We start from the raw sequence: 22,327 nt of genomic DNA on the forward strand, positions 1-22,327 counted from the left end.
TGAACTTGTTAAAATAAACTTTAATAATAGTCTGTTTATTAATATGCTTTCATTTATATATTGAAAATGCCCGTACAATAGCAAAAACGGGCGCTTTTGTCCCGCCGGCAGCCATGTACCCGACTATCCCTATAGAACCAAGAATTAGTGAACAAGAATTGGAGAACATTAATGGAAACTTGCACCCTACTCCACAGCAGAAATCTACCACTGTTAAGAAATCACATAAGTGTGATGATTGTGGAAAATCCTTTAAATACAATTCTCGCCTTGTTCAACCTAAAATTATGCACACTGGAGAAAAGCGGGATGGGTGTGATGACTGCAGGGGAACTTTTTGTAGCAGCTCCAGCCTTCTGGTCCACAAGCGCATCCACACTAGTGAGAAGCCCTACAAGTGTGACGAGTGTGGGAAAGCCTACATGTCCTACTCTAGCCTTATAAACCACAAAAGCACCCACTCTGGGGAGAAGACCTGCAAATGTGATGAATGCGGAAAGTCCCTCAATTATAGTTCCGTTCTGGACCAACACAAAAGGATCCACACTGGTGAGAAGCCATAGGAATGTGGTGAGTGTGGAAAGGCCTTCAGGAACAGTTCCGGTCTGAGGGTCCACAAAAGGATTCACACGGGGGAGAAACCCTATGAATGTGACATCTGTGGGAAAACCTTCAGTAATAGCTCCGGTCTGAGGGTCCACAAAAGGATACATACAGGTGAGAAACCCTATGAATGTGACGAATGTGGGAAGGCATTCATTACTTGCAGAACACTTCTGAATCATAAAAGCATCCACTTTGGTGATAAACCTTATAAATGTGATGAGTGTGAGAAATCTTTTAATTACAGCTCTCTTCTCATTCAGCATAAAGTCATCCACACCGGTGAGAAACCTTATGAATGTGATGAATGTGGGAAGGCCTTCAGGAACAGCTCAGGCCTCATAGTGCATAAAAGGATCCACACAGGAGAGAAACCATACAAGTGTGCTATCTGTGGCAAAGCCTTTAGCTATAGTTCAGGCCTTGCAGTCCATAAAAGCATTCATCCTGGAAAGAAAGCCCATGAATGGAAGGAGTGTGGCAAGTCCTTTAGTTATAACTCACTTCTTCTTCAGCATAAAACCATTCATACTGGAGAGAGACCTTATGTATGTGATGTGTGTGGCAAAACATTCAGGAACAATTCAGGCCTCAAAGTCCATCGGAGGCTCCATACTGGGGAAAAACCATACAAGTGTGACGTGTGTGGGAAGGCCTATATCTCACGCTCAAGCCTTAAAAATCACAAAGGAATCCACATGGGGGAGAAGCCCTATAAATGCAGCTATTGTGAGAAATCCTTCAACTACAGCTCTGCCCTTGAACAGCATAAAAGGATTGATACAAGGGAGAAACCCTTTGGGTGTGACGAGTGTGGAAAAGCCTTCAGAAACAATTCAGGCCTTAAAGTACATAAACGAATCCACACAGGAGAGAGACCTTATAAATGTAAAGAATGTGGGAAAGCCTATATCTCACTCTCAAGCCTTATAAATCATAAAAGTGTACACCCTGGGGAAAAGCCCTTTAAGTGTGACGAGTGTGAGAAAGCCTTCATCACATACCGAACCCTTTTAAACCACAAAAAGATTCATCTTGGAGAAAAGCCCTACAAATGCAATGTGTGTGAGAAATCTTCTAACTACACCTCACTCCTTTCTCAACACAAAAGAGTTCATACTAGAGAGAAACCCTTTGAATGTGACAGGTGTGAGAGAAGGTCTTCAGAAACAACTCAAGCCTTAAAGTTCATAAAAGAATACACACTGGGGAGAAGCCCTGTGAGTGTGATGTGTGTGGAAAAGCCTATATCTTACACTCAAGCCTTATTAACCATAAAAGTACACACCCTGGCAAGATCCCCTATACATGTGATGAATGTGGAAAAGCATTTTTCTCAAGTAGAACTCTTAAGCCATAAGAGAGTCCATTTTGGGGAAAAACCCTTCAAATGCGTTGAGTGTGGGAAATGGTTTAGCTACGGCTTACTTCTTTCCCAACACAAGAGGATCCACACAGGGGAGAAACCTTATGTGTGTGATTGGTGTGGAAAGGCCTTCAGGAGCAGCTCAGGCCTCACAGTGCATAAAAGGATCCATACTGGTGAAAAACCCTATGGATGTGATGAATGTGGAAAGGCGTACATTTCACACTCAGGTCTTATCAATCATAAAAGTGTTCACCATGGAAAGCAGCCCTATAATTGTGAGTGTGGGAAATCTTTCAATTACAGATCTGTCCTTGACCAACACAAAAGGATCCACACTGGAAAGAAGCCATACCGATGTAATGATTGTGGGAAGGCATTTAATATCAGATCAAATCTTACCAAGCATAAAAGAATCCATACTGGAGAGGAATGTTTAAATATGGCAAATATGGAAATTCATAGTGGCACATTCCAAAGATAATCTACTATGAGGGAGGGAATGCTTTGGAGGGACCAGGATGTGGATGATGCCTGTGCCTATATGGGAGGCACAGCCTACCAAGTCTCAAAGAAATCAAATAGAAGAAAAACTTTATGAATGTAAGAATTTCTGAGATCCTTACTCATGGCTTATAATTTTTATAGTATAAGTGGAAGAATTCTAAATAATGATGAACAATTCTTTATACATGATTCAGTCATAGCAAGTTCTAGTTCTAGTGCCACAATAGTCGAGCCCTTTAGGAATACAAAATACCACTAGATAGAAAACCTTTCAAAGTGATGGAACATTTAATAAAAATCCTCCCAAATAAGCATACATTTCTGGACATAAAACATGAAGGTAAAGGACTTCAGTTAGAAATCATATTCACCATTACAAAGATGCTATTTGGATAAATGAGTGAATAAGAATGTAGAAAATCTGGTATAATTTTGAATTCTACTTTGGTCAGTATAAAAATCCAAGAAGGGCCACTTAACAGGCAAATTCAGGGAGAGAATGGTTTCAGGGAACATCAGTTTATTAGTAGTCACAAATTATAGACTTAACCCTTAATTGTTTGTGGTTGGGAGATGACAACTTCTGAAACAATTTAGATGTCTTAGGAAAAGAAAAGGCACAGTCAAATATGTGATAGAGTCACATTAAAATGCAGATTTGTTGGAATAGACTATTACACTAACTGAACTGGTAAGACCAAGTGAACTTCCTTAATAAGTAATACATGTTAATGAAAGCCTGGAAGGTGGCATTCACACATACTAAGAATGGAAAGGATTTCAGTATCTTCAATAAGTAATGGAACACATCTTTGAAATTAAAAAAAAAAAGTTTCAACAGAAGGTGTTTTATTACAAGGGCAAAGTAAGTATCAGTAATTAGGAGGAGGAAGTTCCTGTTTTTACAACAATATTAAGTGTTTCAGAAAGTTATAAAGATTTCATATACTAATGTGTATATTGCCTGTTGTAAAATATGAAAATGTACAGACCTCGCTTTGCCATAAAGGGCAGGTAGTTATGGTAAGGTAAAGCAAAACCCCAATAAAGAAATGCTTCAAATGTAAAAAAAAAAAAAAAAAATAGCAAAAATGTTTTTGGAAGTATATATGGCAACATTATTTTCTTAACTACTTTTGGAGAATAGAATTTTAATTTTTTTTTCTGGTGTTTCTCATGTATCAGAAATAATTTTGTTTTTTGAGACATGGTTTCTCTACAGAACCCTGGCTGTACTAGAACTAACTATGTAGACCAGGCTAGCCTTGAACTTGCAGAGATCTGCCTATATCTGGGATTAAAGTTGTGCACTATTAAACTCCTGGCCTCAGATATAATTTTTAATTAAATATTAAAAACAGAGGCAAGCAGACATTATTCTGTCTGAATTAAACTTGTTTAGTATGCAAAGTAATATAATTCTTTCCCTTTTCAATCATAGCACAGTATTAACTGTGGCCCCTTTTTAGTAATCATGATGTATCTGATGTATCATTTCAGGTTTTTTCAGCAGCAGCATATTTTAGTATCATTCCTGTTGCTGTGGTAAGACACTGACCACAAGTAACCTAGGGAAGGGGAAGATTTATCTGGTTTATACTTCCAGATCACAATCCAGAGGAAGTCAGGGCAGATACTCAATCAGGAACTTGAAGCTTTCTATTCCATGCCAAATTACCTCTAAATTCGTGCAAAACTCAGTAAGTAAGTATGGCAGAAATTATGGAGGATGCTACCACTTGTTCACTGGCTTGTAGAAAAGCTTATGCTCAACCAGGTTTGTTACTGGTTCAGGAACAAGATTGATGCTTCCTACAGTGGTCTGGGTCCTCCTGTATCCATCAACAATCAAAATAGTTCCCTGCACACAAGCCAGTTAGGTCTTGGCATTAAGTGAGGCACTCTTCTCAAAAGATTGTGGCTGTGTCAAGTTGACAGTTAAAGTTAACCAGAACACCATGTTTTACCAGTTGTTTATGAATGTATTTTTTTATTGTATGTATATGTATGGGAATGTGCACACTTATACGGGTGCCTGGAGAGGCCATAAGAGTGAGTCTGATCCCCGCAGGTTAGAGTTACAGGCAGTTGTAAGATGCTTGACATGGGTGGTGGAAGCCAAACTCATGGCTTCTGCAAGAGTAGTATGCATTGTCAACTACTGAGCCAGCTCTTCAGCACTCAGTAATTTTTAAAAATCTTTTAAAAAAATCATTATACTTTTTGTCTGTTTTTTTATTTGTACTATGTAGAACAAATGCTTTTCAGTTACAATTTATCCAAGCATATTCTGTTTTAAACAGGTGCAATCTCATGGTTTTAACAATTTTATTTCATCTCATATCTTTGTTTTGGTAATAACTCAGAAGTCATACATACCCAGAGCTGGAGGTGGGGGTGTGAGCAGGGTGTGATTGAGCACAGAATAGAAAAAACGTCAGTCTACAGTAAGTTAATGTTTTGTGTGGTATCATAGGGTGATTTTTCCATCTTCATATCTTTCTACATTTTGTATATTAACAACAGTTCATATTTAGTCATTTCACAGTCACAGAATGATGGACATCTCGTTTTAAAGTATTAAAGATACCAGCATACATCTGTTCATTTTTAAATTTGACTCTCTTTTTACATAAAGATTCTTAAGCTTTGCTTTACCACCCTGTGGCAGGTATGGGATGGCACCAGGACGAAGTTTCCCTCTTGGAGAGTCTGCTTGCAAGACCTTGTTTTCGAAGGTGACTTAAGTCACATTCTGCGGCTACAGAATCTGGTGATAGACATTGTAGTTTATGATAATCATGTCCAAATGGCAAAATCCCTGAAGGTGATGTTGACTAGAAAGATGCATGCTGTTTTGTTTCTGTGTTCCTTTTACTTGTAATTTTTGTTCATATAATTTTGGTTGACAATTTGTCATTTAGAATATAAAAATTAATTTTAAATTTGCTTGTTTTCTGCTTTTAAGCTTATAAAACATATGTGTCCAAGTTAAAGAAAGCCCATCTTATGCATTCATAAATTTTTTCATTGTAATTTTTATTAGAGAATGTAATTATATCTTGCCTGCTTCAACTTCTTGGCCTCCTTTGTTGTTAATGTGTATGTGATTGTGTGTGTTTCATAAATACATAAATACTGTTTGTTTGATCCTTATAATGTATTTGTATGTATGTTTTACTGCTGACCATTTGGTATTAGATAACCAATTGGTGTGCTATTCCCTGGAGACTATTTCTCCCATTTTTGGCACCCCGTTGCCTGCAGTTTTTTGTCTAGGGTTGAAGCATCATGGTCTTTCTCTCTTCCACATTAGCATGTCTGTTGCTATTATCTTTGTTCAGGTCATGTTTAGGCAGCCTTGGTGATGAGACTCACAGATTTAGTTTCTCTTATATTTCTAGGAGACACATTGTCACCATAAATTTCCAGTTCCTTGGGGTCTTACAATATTTATTCCCTGTCTTCTGAAATGATTCCTGAACTTTAGGTGCAAGACTTGCGCTGTTGATGTATTTATCGTGACTACGCTCTACAATTCTACATTTTGGCCATTGTTCTGAAATGATCTTTGTCCATTTTAAAGAAATTTCCTTTCTGAGTGGTGATAACTACTCCTCCAAGATCCATGGGTAGTTAGCTAGATGTTCAGTACCAGGCATGGTTTCCCCTCTTGTTAAGGTGGCATTAAGTCCAGTTAGAGAGCTGTTGGTTCCCACTAAGCTATGCATGCTACTGCTGTACCCTTAGGGTTATTGTGCCATGCTGGTCATTGTTGTAGTTCAGAGGCATCATAGCTGGGTAGGACTGTTGGTTGCTTCTCTCCTTTGGAAGCTCGCATGGTCCCTTCCGGTACCATGAAAGCTTGTCTTCAGGGATTAAACTACACTTTTTTTTTTTTTTTTTTGGTCATTCCTCTGCTTGTAGAATCTTACTGTATTACTGACAAGACTAAGCAAATAATAAGTAAGCATCAGGCACATTTCATAACATTTACTCAAGCTTTAACAAGATACAACATTGTCTCCAGAAGGCATTTCTGATAATAGCAACTTGTCATCTTTTCTCTGTGATCTGTTCAGAAATATAAGTTCTCTCTGGCTTATAAATCTTGTTAATAATGCATTGTGGTGAAGGATAATAAACCCTTGTGCATTTACTACACTTCCTCCTGAAGATTTTACCGCAGTTATTTTAGATTCCTCTGAAGTAAAGCTGCATGTGGAACCTTCTGGTGTTCCTGCTGGCTCAACCTTTTGCTGTCCAGAATGATCTTGGCCTTTGTCTTTCATGCTCATTTTTAGAGAAATTTTTCATATGTCATGAAGAACACTGATGTTTCTGGCTATGATTTTCTTTAAAAGTTAATAGGAAGGAAATTATGTTTTTGATAGTTAAGCCTTTGTTTATTAATGTAATTCTTTCCTCCCCAAATTTCAGCCTTCTTTTTGGTCCTTTCAAGGTTACAAAAATCTGCTCTACTAATAAAAAAGTAAGAAACACTCCAAAAATCATGCAAAATAGAAATTGCTTTATTTACTATTCTAGTATGTCACTTTGGATCTCTCTTAGAAAATATATATTTTCCTTCTGTTTTCCAAACCTCTATATTCTTCACTGCAACCATGATATAGGAACATGTAAAGGAAGGTGGAGGAGAGTAGATTAGACACCTCCTCCTGCCTTTCTGTCCTGTCCTCAGAAAACCCAGAGGGACTGCCAAGAAGGACCCTTGAAAGTGAAGGAGTGGTGTTGGGAGAATGGATCTTTGTCCCTGACTTACTCTTCACTGTTTGTGCCCCATCAGAGCTAAAGCTGGGCTGGGCTGCTTGTCTCTCTTCCTCCTACCCTCTCCCCTCTCCTTCCATTCGATGCCTCTTTCCACTGTATTATGTCACCACAATGATGCAGGATTTGTAGGAAAAAAGAGAAAGGTGGCTTCTCATTCATCTGCTGCATTCAGGAATGCTATTTTTATGTAAGTGAATGAAGTGTCCTTGTTTGCGGCCAGTTTTGTTTATAAGTCTACATAAAAGTCAGTGCAGTTTACATTGTCTGACTTGTTCCTTTGGTAGATGTCAGTATTTTTGTTAAAACATGATTACACAGCCTGGGTTTGAACCCATGGCATAAACAATAAACTGTTTTCCCCCATAGGTGCCGGTAGAGGCTTGTACTACAGCACTAGCTCTAAATGTCGTTAGCTTTGAATGGCCTACTACATTTTCTCACTTCATTGAAATCTTCATTGAAAAAGCTTAAGTTCTCTAGTTAAAGTTGTTTTTAGACTAAATTTAGCAACGTAGCTGATATTGACTCTAGCATCATTAATTCAGAATTCTGGCTTAATCCTGCATTTCAGTTTACAGAATATATTTTGTAAGATTGTGATAAAAGTACAAGAGCTTCATTAAAAATTTTGATTTCCATAGAATTTGTAGGATGGGGAAAAGCAAATGGTGGCACATAGATATAATCTCAGCAGTCAGAAGGCTACAGCACAAGCATTGCTGTGACTATCAAAAAAATTAACCTGTGAAAATATAAAGGTGATTTTTATGCAGTTACATGATCAATGTTTTCTAGTGTCTCATAGTGAGAGGATTTTATTCCTCATGTTTAATCTCATTTTGAACTTATTCAAGCAAATTCTTTTCAGAAATAACTATCAAAAATTTTTAATTACATCTTGGATTCCTTCAATATATTTTACTGATGGACCTCTGGAATGGGCCTGCTTGTGTTGTGTAATGGGCACATCGGTGTGTGCACAAGCATGCCCCTGCATACACAATCTGATATGGAACCCATGAAGCTGATGCTAATGCACAGTGCTGCCCTGCAGCCACTGTCCTCTGGTTAGATGGTGTCCTTGGTTGCTGAAGTTACTAACCTCCTGTTGGTTATGAAAATTTCAAATATCAAAAATTGTTTTCATTAGGCCCCTTTTCTGAAATGATCTTCTTAAATAATCTTTCAGATTGGAAGCTTCCTTAGAATCTATAGTCTCCATACCAAACTTCAACCAGTTAACTCAGAGTCCATCACTTCACTGATAAGGCTGGAGTTTCATCTTCATGGAGGGACCAGCTATGGTCGAGGGATCAAGGTCTTACCAGAAAGTAACCCTGATGTAGATCAGCTGAAAAGGTGAGTATTTTATATCCCTGTTTGGAAAATATAAATGTGACCATCATTAGGTTAATTTACAAGGTTGCATCGTTCCTGGGCTATGTGAGGCCTTTGTTTTTTTCCTGTTTCTCCTCTTTGCCTTGAGTAGAATTTAACTCAGACTCCAGTCCTGACTAGGCAGACTGGACCACTGATCTCCCCGCTAACCCTGTCTATGCAGACTGGGCCACTGATCTATTCCCTAAACCAGTCTAGGCAGACTGAGCCATTGATATACCTCCTTAGACCCAACTCCACACTGTTTATTTTTTAATATGTAAGCCAAATGAAAAGTGACTCTTAGTCCAAGTAGTGAGATGTAGCAAAGACTGTTGTGAGTTCAGTTCTCCCATGTGTTTCCAGTGGATACAATGTAGAGAAACACTTTCACATTCTAGAGGGAGAATCCATGCATCTTCACAGAGAAAGCACACCATCCCATAAACTGGCATAAAATTACTGCCATACCAGTTTTAACTTATTTCAATTGCTTTTAACATTAAATTTCTATTTTGCTAGTTCCATATTATTATAACTCACAGTATATCAGCATTTTATTTCACTTTTCCAATATTTTTTCTTAATTAAAATATTTTTCATGCAATATATTTTAATTATACTGTTTCTCTTTCCCCATCTCTTCCAAGATCCTTCCCACTTTCCTACCCACACAACTTCATATTCTTTCTCTCAAAGAAAAATTCAACAAAGCAAACAGGAATACAAACCAAAAGACAGACAGACAGACAGGAATACAAACCAAAAGACAGACAGACAGACACACAGACACACACACACACACACACACACACACACACACACGCACGCACGTATGTGCCAAAAGAAAATTAATAGAGACAGATAATAACAAAGCAAAGAGTGCATCAAGATCAGCAAAAATACATGGAGTTCCTTTTGCGTTGGCCAAATACCTCCTGGGCATGAGTCCTGCTCTAGAGTGTTTGACCTACTCACTGACATTCCATTGCAGGAAACTGATTTTCCCATTGTCAGCAGGTATCATTTATAATTAGCTTCTCCATTCGGGGTGGGTCTTTGTGTCTAGTTTCCCACCTCAGTGCTGGGGTTTTGTCTAATCCGAACATCTGTGGGTCTTATGAATGCTGTCATAGTCTCTGTGAGGTCATGTGTGCATCAGTCATGTTTCTGGAGGGTGCTATTTCATTGGAGTCACCTACCACCTATGGCTCTTAAGAGTTTTCTGCCTAGATTTCTAAGCCTTGAGGGAAGGGCTTTGATTTAGTCCTGAGTGCTTCAAAGCCTCTCAGCTATACATATTCTCCAGTTGTTATCTCTTTATTAAGTACTATCTACTGCAAGAAGAAGTTTTCCTGATGAGGTTGAGTGATGGTCTGCTCGATGGGTATACCAATGTGTCGTTAGGAGTTATTTATTGCTGCATTCCTTTAGCAGAATAATCCTATTTTTCCCATAGGGCCCATGACCTATTTAGTCCTTGGTTCTTGTCTACTTTACCAGTGTCATGTATGGATACCATCTCATAGAGTGGCTCTTAATCCAATTTTTTTGTTGTTGTTGTTTTTTGTTTTTTGTTTCGTTTTTTGAGACAGGGTTTCTCTGTGTAGCTTTGTGCCTTTCCTGGAACTCGCTTTGGAGACCAGGCTAGCCTGGAACTCACAGAGATCCTCTGCCTCCTGAGTGCTGGGATTAATGGTGTGTGCCACCACGGCCCGGCTCTTAATCCAATTTTTAAAAATGGTGAGTTACTTCGCTAACATTTGTGCCAATATTTCATTGGTATATTTCAGGTAGGTAACAGCTGGAGCTTGCATGGTTTGTAGATGGGTGAGATTGATTTTAGCTCTGAACTTGATCTCTTTCTTTTTTTAAAGGTATTGTTCTTGTTTCTTTAGAGCTTTTCCTTACATTATTAATATGAAATTTCTCCAGAGTTTTAATGTAGGCTCTTAGTTTGCCACTTAGAACCACTTTCATTGTGTCCCATAAGTTTAGGTATGTTATATTTCCATTTTTATTCAATTCTATAAAAATTTTAATTCCCTTCTTAATTTCTACCTTGACCCAGTTTTCTTTCAATAGTAGTTTGTTCAGTTTCTATGAATTCCTAAGCTTTCTGTTGTTGTTGATATTCAGCTTTAATCCATAGTGGTCAGATGGGATACAAGGTGTTATTTCAGTTTTCTTGTACCTGTTGAGACTTGTTTTTTGTCCTAATATGTAGTCTATTTTTGAGAAGTGTCCATGGGCTGCTGAGGATAAAATATGCCCTTTAGTACTGAGATGGAACATTCTGTGAATGCTGTTCAGTCAGTTGAGCTTGGTTCATTGAGCTTATGATCTTATTTAACTCCAGCATTTCTCTGTTTTTATCTGGATGACCTGTCTATTGTCAGGAGTGAGGGATTGAGGTCAGGAACTATTACTGTGTGAGGGTTGGTATATTGTCTTAGCTATAGTAGTGTTTCTTTTATGAATTTGGGTGCCTTTGTGTTTGGTGCAGAAATATTTAGAATTGCAGTATCTTTTTTTAATTTTTTTTATTTTTTTGAGACAGGGTTTCTCTGTGTAGCTTTGGCGCCTTTCCTGGAACTCACTCTGTAGCCCAGGTTGGCCTCAAACTCACAGGGATCCATCCGCCTGCCTCTGCCTCCTGAGTGCTGAGATTAAAGGCGTGTCACCACTGCCTGGCCTACAGTATCCTCTTGAGGTTTTCCTTTGAGTATGGTAGTGTCTTCCTATCTTTTCTTCTTAATTTTGGTGTAAATTCAATTTTGTCAGGTATTAAAATTGCTACCATTGCTTACTTCTTGGTTCCATTTGCTTGGAATAACTTTTTCCATTCTTTTACCTGAGGTGGTATCTGTCCTTGGTGTTAAGACCACATGAGAACAGGAAAAGGCAGAGTGCTGGAGAGGTCTCCTTAAATCCACAATGATACATCCTCTGTAGACTGCTGGCAATGGTCAAGAGAAAGCCTGATCTGACCTAGTCTGGTGATCAGATGGCCAAACACCCTAACAGTCATGCTGGAACTCTCATCCAGTAACTGATGGAAGTGGATGCAGAGATCCTCAGCCAGGCCCCAGGTGGAGCTCCTGGAGTCCAATTGTCGAGAAAGAGGAGGGACTGTAAGAGCTTGAATTGTTGAGCCCAAGATTGGAAAAAGCACAGGGACAAATAGCCAAACGAATGGAAGCACATGAATTATGAACCAAAGGCTGTGGAGCCCCCAGCTGGATCAGACCCTCTGGATAAGTGAGACAATTGAATAGCTTGATCTGCTTGAGAGGCACCCAGTCTGTGGGACCAGGACCTGTCCTCAGTGCATGAACTGGCTGTTTGAAACCTTGGGCTTACACAGGGACACTTTGCTCAGCCTGGAAGGAGGGGACTGGACCTGCCTGTACTGAATCCACCAGGTTTAAATGAATCCCCAGGGGAGTCTTGACCCTGGAGGAGATGGGAATAGAGGGGAGGAGCTTGGGGGAAGGTGGGGGTGGAGGCGGGAGGGGGAAGGACAGAGGAACCCATGGCTGATGTATAAAATTTAAACACAAATATAATAATAATAATAATAATAAATAAAAATATAACCAGTAGACAGGATTCTAAATATTCCTAACACAGATAAATGATACATGGTACAAGTGGGATGCAGCAATTGCCCTGATCTGACATTATACATTATATAATGTAGGAGGCTCAAAACAGCTTGATCACACAGCTGTCATAACAGGCTTAGAGGGGGCCAGGAAAAGCAATAAGCTGACCCCACCCAGGGAAGGTCTACATCTAAGGAGAAGCACCTGACATCCCAAACATTCCACCCATTAGTTAAGATTAGATAAGATGGCCAGATGTCCCTGAGTCTAGCACACACCTGTTTCTGTTTTACAGATACCCCTAGACAAATGTCAGACAATCAGGGTCCTGAACCCTCAGAAATCCCCTCACCCCAACCTCTGCTATGATAAAAACTCTACACCCCCTGAGCTCAGGGCTCTCTGCTTTCACCACTGCGTCGGACAGAGACACCAAGTTCAAAGCTCTTTGCTTTTACATATGTATTTGGTCTTCTTGGTGGTCTTTTGGGGGTCCCCGAAATCTGGGCATAACATATAATGTATTAAATACACACGTTACTGCTGTGGGATAATGCTTTTGCACACTGTAAAGATTTGTCATGTGAATTGGTTTAATAAAATGTTCTATATTTCTTTCTTCTCAAAAAAAAAAAAAAGGTGTATTTCTTGGATGCATCTAAAGGATGGATCCTGTTTTTTAATCCGTTCGGTTAGTATGTCTTCTTATTGAGGAACTGAGGCCACTAATATGGGGAGTTATTAAATAGTATTTATTAATACTTGATGTTCTATTATTGTGGTGTGGAGTGTCCCCTCCCCAATTTAGACTAACTTCTGGGGTTATTTATTCTTTTTATCCTCTTGGGTGTAATTAACCTTCTCATCGGACTGAAATTTTCCTTCTAGTTATTTCCATAGAGCTAGATTGGTGCACAGAAATTGCTTAAATGTGTTTTTATTTTGAAATGTTTTTCTTTCACCATATATTGTGACTGATAGTTTCGCTGGTACAGGTGTCTGGGCTGGCGTCCATGGTCTCAGGCCAGGCCCTTCTGGCTTTTAGTCTCCACTGAAAAGTCAATTGTTATTCTAATAGGTCTGTCTTTATATGATACTTGGTCTTTTTCCCTTCCATCCCTTAATATCCTTTCTTCATTCTATTGGCTTGTTGTTTGATTTTGTATATCATGGGAAGTTTTTCTTACGGTCCTTTGTATTTGGTGCTCTGTATGCTTTTTCTGCTTAGGTAAACATGCCTCACTTTAGATTTGGGAAATTCTCTTATTATTTTGTTGAAAATATTTTCTGTGCATTTGACCCAGTTTTATTCTTCATTTATTCTTATTATCCATGGAAAAGATATTTTCATAGTGTGCCAGTTTGCTGGATATTTTGTGCTTGGATTTTGTCTTTGTCCTTTTTTTTTTTTAAATCTGTCAATTTCTTCTACCTTGTCTTCAAGACCTGAAGTTCTCTCTTCCATGTCTTATACTCTGTCGGTGAAACTTACCCAAGGATTTTTTTCTTTTGACATCCTCAGATTTTCGTTTTCAGTTTTATTTCAGTTTGGGTTTTTTTCTTTAGTAATTCTCTTTATTAAATTCTATTTTCATGTCTTTAATTATTTCATTTATTTCAACTGTTCGCCTTTTCAAATTCTTCACTAAAGGCATTTATTCCTATCATGTTTAACATCTTTAAAAACATTCATAATTGCTATTTTAAAAGTCCTGGTTTTATAATTTGACTGAATTGCTTTTCCCAGGGTTCTATTGCAGTAGAGTTACTGCCTTCTGAAGGGGCATATGGTCTTGGGTGTTCATGTTTATGTTTCTAGGTTGTGATCTAGGTATCTGGAGTTACGATGTTTGAGGTATTTCTTGGTGTAGATATCTGATCTTGTTTATGTTGGGTAGATGTTCTGTTCTTTGATTTCTTTTGCCCAGTCTGTGTCTTAGCCAAGTATGGCAGCTGTAGGATCCTTAAGTCCCAGTGAAATGTGAAGGTTGTAGCATCCCTTGTAGAGAGAGATCTGTTCTGCTGGTGGGCATAGAGTCATAAAGGAGTAGAGATGGGCTAGAAGGAAAGGCTGAAAGGGGTGATGTTCAAGAATTAGTAGGGTCCTGGATCTGCACCAAGACCCTGAGTCCCAAGGGGATGTGAACAAGGATGAGGGGTTTCAGTGGTGGGCAGGCTGCAGTGGAACTAAAGTTAAGTGTGAGGAGACTAAAATGAGGGAGACAGGAAGAAGAATGTCAGTCCACTCCCTGGGTCTCAGCCTATTGTCAGAGCTGTGGATCCCTGGTAGAGAGGGGTTTTGCTGGTCAGTGGAGTCAGAAAGGAATGAAGATGGATGGGCTAGAAAGAGAGGCTAAAGGGGGCTGCCAAGTAGAACTATGAGGGGAAAAGGGGTTTGTCCATATCAAGAGGGAGTGTCTTTAGTTGGTGGTGCTTACTTTTCTAAACTAGAGCGACATTATCTCAACTTTGAATATTAGCCATTATATTCCTAGGCAGTTTGTTTGATTATTTTTGTAATGTTCCAATGACTTATTCTTCTACTCAATATGTGTTTGACTTCGGCTCTTAATTTTGAGGGTGTTTGAGTTCTCAGACAATTTGGTTAAAGCTATACAAACCATTGACTGGAATCTGCCAAATTTTATCATTTCATGAACTCCTGGATGGAGTGACTAATTTAGAGACCTAAATTGTTATATTGACTTTCTTATGCAATTTGGCTTCATATCTTTCCACTTCAGAGCTTTAGAATCTGTAGATTTGGCAGCCATTCAGCCCTCAGATGATACCTGTCAATCAGAAAATGAGGACAACTGTTTAACGCCTTCAAGTAAGGACAGTTTATAACACCGATAGTTTACTTTCTCGTAATTTCATGAACACAATTATCTTTTTGAATGTTTTTTCCCTATGTATCTTTTTAAAATTCCTATGTCTATACAGGTTGTGCATGTGTATTCATATTAAAATAATACCTTCAACATTTATCTTTGCTGTATCCAAAAATAAGCTGGTTTTACATTTCAATATGCAATTACATTTTCAAATTAGAGTGATAATGATTACTTACTTCATGATGTGTATATAATGTTTTATCTTAATTAGCCCATATAGTTTTTGCTCATAGGCATCTTGGTTTTTGATGTGTAGACTTTTGACGTCCAGGTCTCGAAAAGGGATTCTTTCCATAGAGGTTAATGGAAATGTGCGTGTGGTTTTGTACCGTGTTCAGAGATTCATCTGTGATGGAACATGTATCCGTAGCTCATTAGCACGATGGAAAAACTTCTGATTAGAGCACCATGTTTCTTTTTCATGTTCAGATGGCTTCAGTGTCTACCAAAACATCAAATGGGTCTAAATAGAAGTGTATTTGGGGGCTTTGCACTGTCCCTTACTAACAATTTTTAGTAGTTGCAAAGTCATTTTTTGTAAAAATACTATATTCTTTATGAACTGCCTTCCTTTGTCAGCAGTCAAAGTGTGGGTTGATTTCTAAGCTCTCTTTGATCTGTTAGTTTCTTGATTACTATGTCTTGAAGTCATGTAGTATAAATACATTAATGTTCTTCTCTTTCACGGTCTTACTCAATTATCAAAATTCCCCTAAAAGAAAGGAGAGACATTGCCTATCAGTTTTTGTGACTAACCCTGTTATTTTTGTTAGAATTATGTTGACTCTGCAAATAAATTGGGGGAAAAAGACATTTCAACATTTATTTAGATTTTTCTTCAGTTTCTCTGGATAGTGTTATATAGCTTCAGTCTTGCATTAAGCTTCTAACAGACATTTTAAAGAGCTACAGGTATGTGATTTTGTTTTTTCTTCCTGTAGGCTCCGAATCAGACTTGGTCTCACTGTACGAGGTAGAAAGATGTCAGCAACTCTGTGCTACAAGTAAGCCCACTTCCGGTACAGTAACCAAAGCACAGATGCATGCTTTGTAAACCTGCTGCTGGTACAGTAGTCAGCACATAGACACCTTTTTTGCATTTCCCAACCAATCCCTACAGTGACAGTAGATTTTTATGGGGATACTCAGTGCTTGTATTTAGCTTTTATTCCCCTGCCTCATCCTACAGGTGTAAATATAGAACCCATACATGTGCATATCTCTATGTTGAATATGTGTTTTAAGTTATAAATAAAGTTTGTAGCATTTGGTATGTTCTTAGCTTAATGATATAAATTCTGTCATAATTATTAATTATTATATTAACTCTAATAAAATAGTACAGTGTTTAACACTGTATATAAGAAACTCTTTACCCTGTGCCCCAAAACAGTGATAGTACGTATTTATCAGATGCCGGAAGCCATGTGACTTCTTCGGGGGGCAGATAATATTTAGTGAATGTGTTTTGTTAATGTCTCTTGATCAAATTCCAGTTAGAACATAAGCTGTTGCCTGAAGGGGTTTGTGTAAGATATTGAAAATGCACAATTTTACATGTTACACAGGTACCATTCATTTTATTGGTAAAATAAACCTTACTTTTTCCCATAAATTAGAAATTTTGTAGGAATTTCTATTAGTCCCATACAGAAATCCTTTCATGGCTACTATATAATTAAAATATCCCTTGCCCTGTTACTCAGCACCTGGCATGTGCCTGGCTCTGCACCCACGGGCCAAGTGCACACATAGAATCACTGTGACTGTAGCTGAGGTAACTTGTTTTTATGGTATATTCATGCTTCAGGGAAATTCATGCTGAACATACCTAAGACACCCATACTTTATTTATTCTGATTTAATGTAAAAATTCTTTACAGCACTTACAGATCACCATTGTTTAGAGAAGACATCACTGTGTGCCATTTTGAAGCAAAGAATTCCTCGACAATATCGAATCCTAGCAAAACTGAGATCATATGAACCCAAAAGACTTCTCCAGTCTGTTAAACTTCTTTGTCCTAAATGCCATTCATTGTAAGTATTTTCCAATTAAAAAAGTTTTCATGTCTTATTGTTTGTATATATGCATGTCCATATGTGTGCGTGTGCTTGTGTATGTGTGGTTTTAAGTCCTAAGAAATGAATAAACTATTATTTAATTTGTAGTATTTTAAAAGAATGCTAATGATTTAAAGAGAAAGTCCTAAATTGCTACAAAGGAAATCCTTTTGAGTCATTCCTAGTAATAAATAAAAAACATGTTTTCAGGCTTGAAATCGAATGTATGGTAGCTTCGATACACACAAGTCAAAATTTCCTGTCATGCTTGATAACTGATTTAGTAAACACCAGTTTTTATGTGAATGTATACATATAGGCATATAGGAAATTTTTTTCTTATCAGTATATATTCATCTCAAAACATGTTTAGATAGTTTTAAATATTGTTTATCTTTTCAATGCACTGTACCATAGTCCCTCAAAATATAGAGTGGCCTTTTGGAAAATACAAGTAGTGCACAAACATGCACATTACGATAGTGTGTGTCTTAGGGCTGTTATTGCTGTGAAGAGACACCATGAACAGGGCAACTGTTATAAGGAAAACACTGAATTGCGGTGGCTCACTTAACAATTTCAGAGTTTCAGTTATTATCATTATGACAAGGAGCATGGTGACATGCAGGCAGAAGTGCTCTAGCTAAGAGTGCTCCATTTTGCAGGCAGCAGGAAGTCAACTGAAAGTCACACTGAGGAAAGCTTGAGCAAAGAGACTTCAGAGCCCACCCCCACAGTGGCACTTCCTCCAATAGCGCCACACCTAGTAGTGCCATTGTGGGGGCCGTTTTCTTTCAAACTACCACACTATGCATCAAGCTTTCACTCTGCTGCCCTGTTATATGTAAATGTATCTGGAGATGTACACATACTTGTTTTTGCATATTATTTGTTAATATCTCTCTAGAATAGTCTACATACTTTTTTTTTGTCTTAGAAAAATTGAGACTATAGTATTTGAGAAGAAAGCCAATCATAAAATCTACTTAACAAGAAACTGAGGAATCTGTTTTCTACCAATGTGGTCATAAACTCGCAGTTGTGATTAAACTATTTATGAAGATTTTAGGTTGTTTGTGAAACATTAGTAGGTTTTATTTCATTTAACACCATAAGGTTATACAGCTTTTCAAGAATAAAGTTATGCTCTGATGCCCTTCTAGACAAAGCATCTTAGAAAGTGTAAAAAAATCACCCAAAGATACATGCCCAGCTGGTGAAATAATCAGGGTAAGAACTTCGGCCTTTTAACTCCAATCCCTGCCATTTTTACTAAGCGGTACATTATGAGACTAGTATGAGTTACCAATTACTAAAGACAAATGAAGGCAGTAATGCTTTAAAGTAGGTGCCCTGTGACAATGACATTAACTGGGGTGAAGACATGGCTACTTGTACAGGACAACAGGTTGGGACTGGGAATAACTGTAAGTCACCCTGGGCTCTACACTGGGTATATACCAGAGAAATGGGTTAGCAGGTGAAGATGCCTGCTGCCAAGCCTGATGATCTGTGTGAAGTCCCTGTGACCAACATGGTAGGAGATTATCCTCTGACCTCTGCACATGTACCATGGCATTCGTGTACCCACACAGATACAACCTGTCTGTGACTATGGTATGGATTTTACCTACTCATATAATGTTAAACACCTGTTGAGTGAAATTTGTTAAATCTGAAATTAACTAAATCTTAAATCCTTAATTTAAGCAAGTGTAGCTGGTTTAATCTGCATATGAAATAGTATTTAAAGTTTGTTTTAGATTATTTTATTTTGTGTGAGTGTTTTGCCTGCATGCACATGGGTGCGTTCATGCGTGTATATGCACCATATGTTTCTCTATTACCCACAAAGTTCAGAACTAGAGTTACAAATGATTGCAAGTCACCATGTGGGTGCTGGGAAATGACCTTTGGTTCTTTGCAGGAGTAGCAGTGTTCTGAACCTCTAAGTCATCTGTTCAGCCCCTAAAATAGTTTTGTTTTTGAGTAACCTATTAAATTGGAATTTTTAAGAATATACCTAGATTGTTTGCTGATAATTTGTCATCCATCGTTTTAGGCAAGAAGTTCCATATGAGGAAAATGTGGATAAAATTTTGCAAGATGCTGCAACTAAAGCCCCAGAGAGCAAGCTGCAAGGTACATCGTTGTATGACTCAGAAGTCTGGACCACTGAAGGTCAAGGAGGACGGCAGGTCACTGTCCATTTTGTGAAAAATGATGGCATTCTCCCTCTTTCAAATGAATGTCTAATTTTGATAGAAGGTAAGACACTTTAGTTTTTCAACTATTCTTTTGTACATTTTTCCCGTTACTGTCAACTATATCTTATGGCACCTAGTACCTATCAAGTAAAAGTACTGTTAACTTAAATTTCTCAAAACAATATATCAGATTCAAATATATATGAGCACACACATCTACCTGAATTTCACTTTCATGTTATGCATTAAACTCGAATTTACCTACAATGTTGGATTCCTGTCTATAATCTCACAGCTCTGAGTGGATCGAATAAATTGGCCAATTGCTTATGTGAAGCTGTCTCGGCCTCTGGGTGTCACTGTTGGGTCCTAATACTGGGATGAAAATCTTTCAACCATAGATACCTAAGTCAGGGAAAGGAACCTTGAAAAGCCGTGATAACTTGTCAACTCTAAGAGATTGCAATTGTGCTACTTATTTCCATCTAATTCTTATGTAACGGTTCATATTTTTTTTTGTCATACAAAGTTTAAATTTTCTTCTAAATTTGTAACTCTCTTTTCTGTACATTTCTTTGTAACACTTGCTATGTCACACATGTTACTTAAAGCAATCCTGCATCTTGCCCTGATTCTCTGTGTTCTATTGCAGAGTTTCTTTATTGTTTTAACAGGAGGTCGGCTCTGTGAAATCTCTAGCCTGTCAAGCGTGTTTCATGGTGTCATCCCTGTGAGGTCTGGCCCTGAGGACCTGGAGCTCCTAGACCTTGCAGCACCGTTCCTCATACGAGGAAAGATGTGTCACTACGGGTCTGTATTCATCTCAGGCATCTGAGAATCACAACTGCGTCTCTATTGCTTATCCTCCAGCTACTCTACGTTCAGTTGATACTACTGCGCCAGTTCCTACTTAGAGACAGTCTCCAAGCTGTAGTGATTGTGTGACAGCGATACAGATTGGTACCGGTCCTGTGCATTTTGAGTTTTGATCTTTTCTAGTCTGGTGCTGTGTGGTGAAATACTCAACATGCAAGGGAACAGTAACAAACTAGAGCTCTCTGTTGATGACTGATTGTCAGGGCAAGCAACTGAACGCTGAGCGCTATATTCAGAAAGTATTGATGCCACCCTGTTGTAAATTCTAGAGTGTCTGTACCCAGTTTTTCTTGTACATTTCTAGAGATTTAAGCACACTGTGTGTGGCATAAAAGGCTTACAACATTTTGTTTTAGTCACAAACTAAACTTATTTCTTCCACAAGAATTTAGGTGCTAGCTAAAGGGACATTTCAGAGTTGAAAACTGAGTGAGTTCCAGAACTGCATCCAGCATTTTGCAGAGTTGTTGCCACTGAAAAGGGTCAGAGTTCGGAGTCTACGGGCTCAGTCCTAGAAGGAGAGCAAAGCAAAGCATCCTATAGTTCTGATGGAACCATCACTCTGCAAAGGCTTTGCTTCAAGAAGCTTTGCACTGCAGCCTGGATAGATCTCGTTGCCCCATTTCTCTACCCCCTCCCTTTCCTTCTAAGTGTATAGCATTTCTTGGTTGTTATAATGAACCTAAATTTTGATTTTCACTAAAATATTGCCTGCCATTTTCAGAGCTACACGATTATGGCTTTTGTTTTTGTTTCATACACAATGAGTGAAAAACTTAAGCCTTAAAGTAAAAATGAATGTTTGTAGCTAATTCCTCTGAGGTACTCAATGTCTTTATATCTTTAAATGTCCGGCAAGCTTTATATACTACTTAATTGAAATATCAAAACCCATCATGTTCTGCTGTTCTCCCTTGAGTAAGTCCATAGACTGGGCTTTGCTTCTGACATGAACAGCCCTCATTCTTTTCTCTCCTTTCGTTTCTTCTCACCTTCCTAGTATAGAGTACCTAAGTCTAAGTCAGGAGACCAAAAATTATATGCCAACTTGCTCTATCACTGTCTAATATTAGTGAATAATTTTCTTTTTTTTTTCTTTTGGAGCTGAGGATCGAACCCAGGGCCCTGGGCTTGCTAGGCAAGCGCTCTACCACTGAGCTAAATCCCCAACCCTAGTGACTAATTTTCATACCTTTATCTTTTCATTATTACTGTTAGTGAGGAAATACCTATGTATTTGATGATTAAATGGTGAACTTGAAAGCAGTCACCCCTGTTTCCCAATTCATAAGTTACAGGTACTCTTGAGTTCTAATTTTTATTCAAAAGTATTTTCTAAGCCTATTTTCTTACTACATCTCATGCACATTTCATCATGCATAATAAAATTAAATTACTCATATTTAAATATACTGATAGCTGGACGAGTTGTACTAAAGGACATCCAGTTTCATTCATTGTCTCATTTCATGTGTTCTTATATTTCAGACAGTAACTGACTTGCGGGCATCATACACAGTGCCTCTGAATATGTGCTCACCAGAAATTTACCTGAAATCTAACTTGTCTTCACTGTTCATTCAGAAAAAAATTTATTACTATATTTTTGTAAGACTGTGTCCATTAGGTATTGCTCATAGAGCCATAAATTCAATGAGTTCATGCAACTTCTCTCTTGTGTCTTCAGATAAGAAAATTAACAGCCAAATTAAAGTCCAGTTCCTGGTTCACAACTTCAAGTTATTCTGAAGCCCATTCATTGTCTTAGTCACTGTTCTATCACTTTAAGGAGACACCGTGACCAAGGCAACTTATGAAAGCGAGCATTTAATTCAGGGCTTGTTTTCAGTTTCAGAGTGTTAGTCCATGGTAGGGAGCATGGCACAATACAAGCAGATGTGGTGCTGGAGAGATATCTGAGAGCTCACCTCTTGATCCACAAGTAGGAAGCAGAAAAAGTTAACTGGGCCTTTTGAAACCTCAGAGCCCACTCACAATGACACACCTCATAATCCTTCCCAAACAGTTTCA

The 22,327-nt window shown here is 38.2% G+C and overlaps 1 protein-coding gene across 4 annotated transcripts in view; it reads left to right on the forward strand.

Annotated features, from left to right (window-relative positions):
- LOC118571689 (protection of telomeres protein 1-like) overlaps positions 1 to 22,327 on the forward strand; it is a 53,108-nt gene that overhangs the window by 24,075 nt on the left and 6,706 nt on the right. For all 4 annotated transcript variants that reach the window (XM_036170903.1, XM_036170905.1, XM_036170904.1 and 1 more), the window contains 7 exons: positions 5,148 to 5,303; positions 8,457 to 8,626; positions 14,997 to 15,085; positions 16,091 to 16,153; positions 17,033 to 17,189; positions 19,276 to 19,481; positions 20,095 to 20,230. In XM_036170903.1, the coding sequence (XP_036026796.1) occupies positions 5,148 to 5,303; positions 8,457 to 8,626; positions 14,997 to 15,085; positions 16,091 to 16,153; positions 17,033 to 17,189; positions 19,276 to 19,481; positions 20,095 to 20,230 (977 nt within the window). The remainder of the gene's footprint in view (positions 1 to 5,147; positions 5,304 to 8,456; positions 8,627 to 14,996; positions 15,086 to 16,090; positions 16,154 to 17,032; positions 17,190 to 19,275; positions 19,482 to 20,094; positions 20,231 to 22,327) is intronic.

Source organism: Onychomys torridus, chromosome 21 (assembly GCF_903995425.1).
Source record: "Onychomys torridus chromosome 21, mOncTor1.1, whole genome shotgun sequence".
NCBI classification, from domain to species: domain Eukaryota; kingdom Metazoa; phylum Chordata; class Mammalia; order Rodentia; family Cricetidae; genus Onychomys; species Onychomys torridus.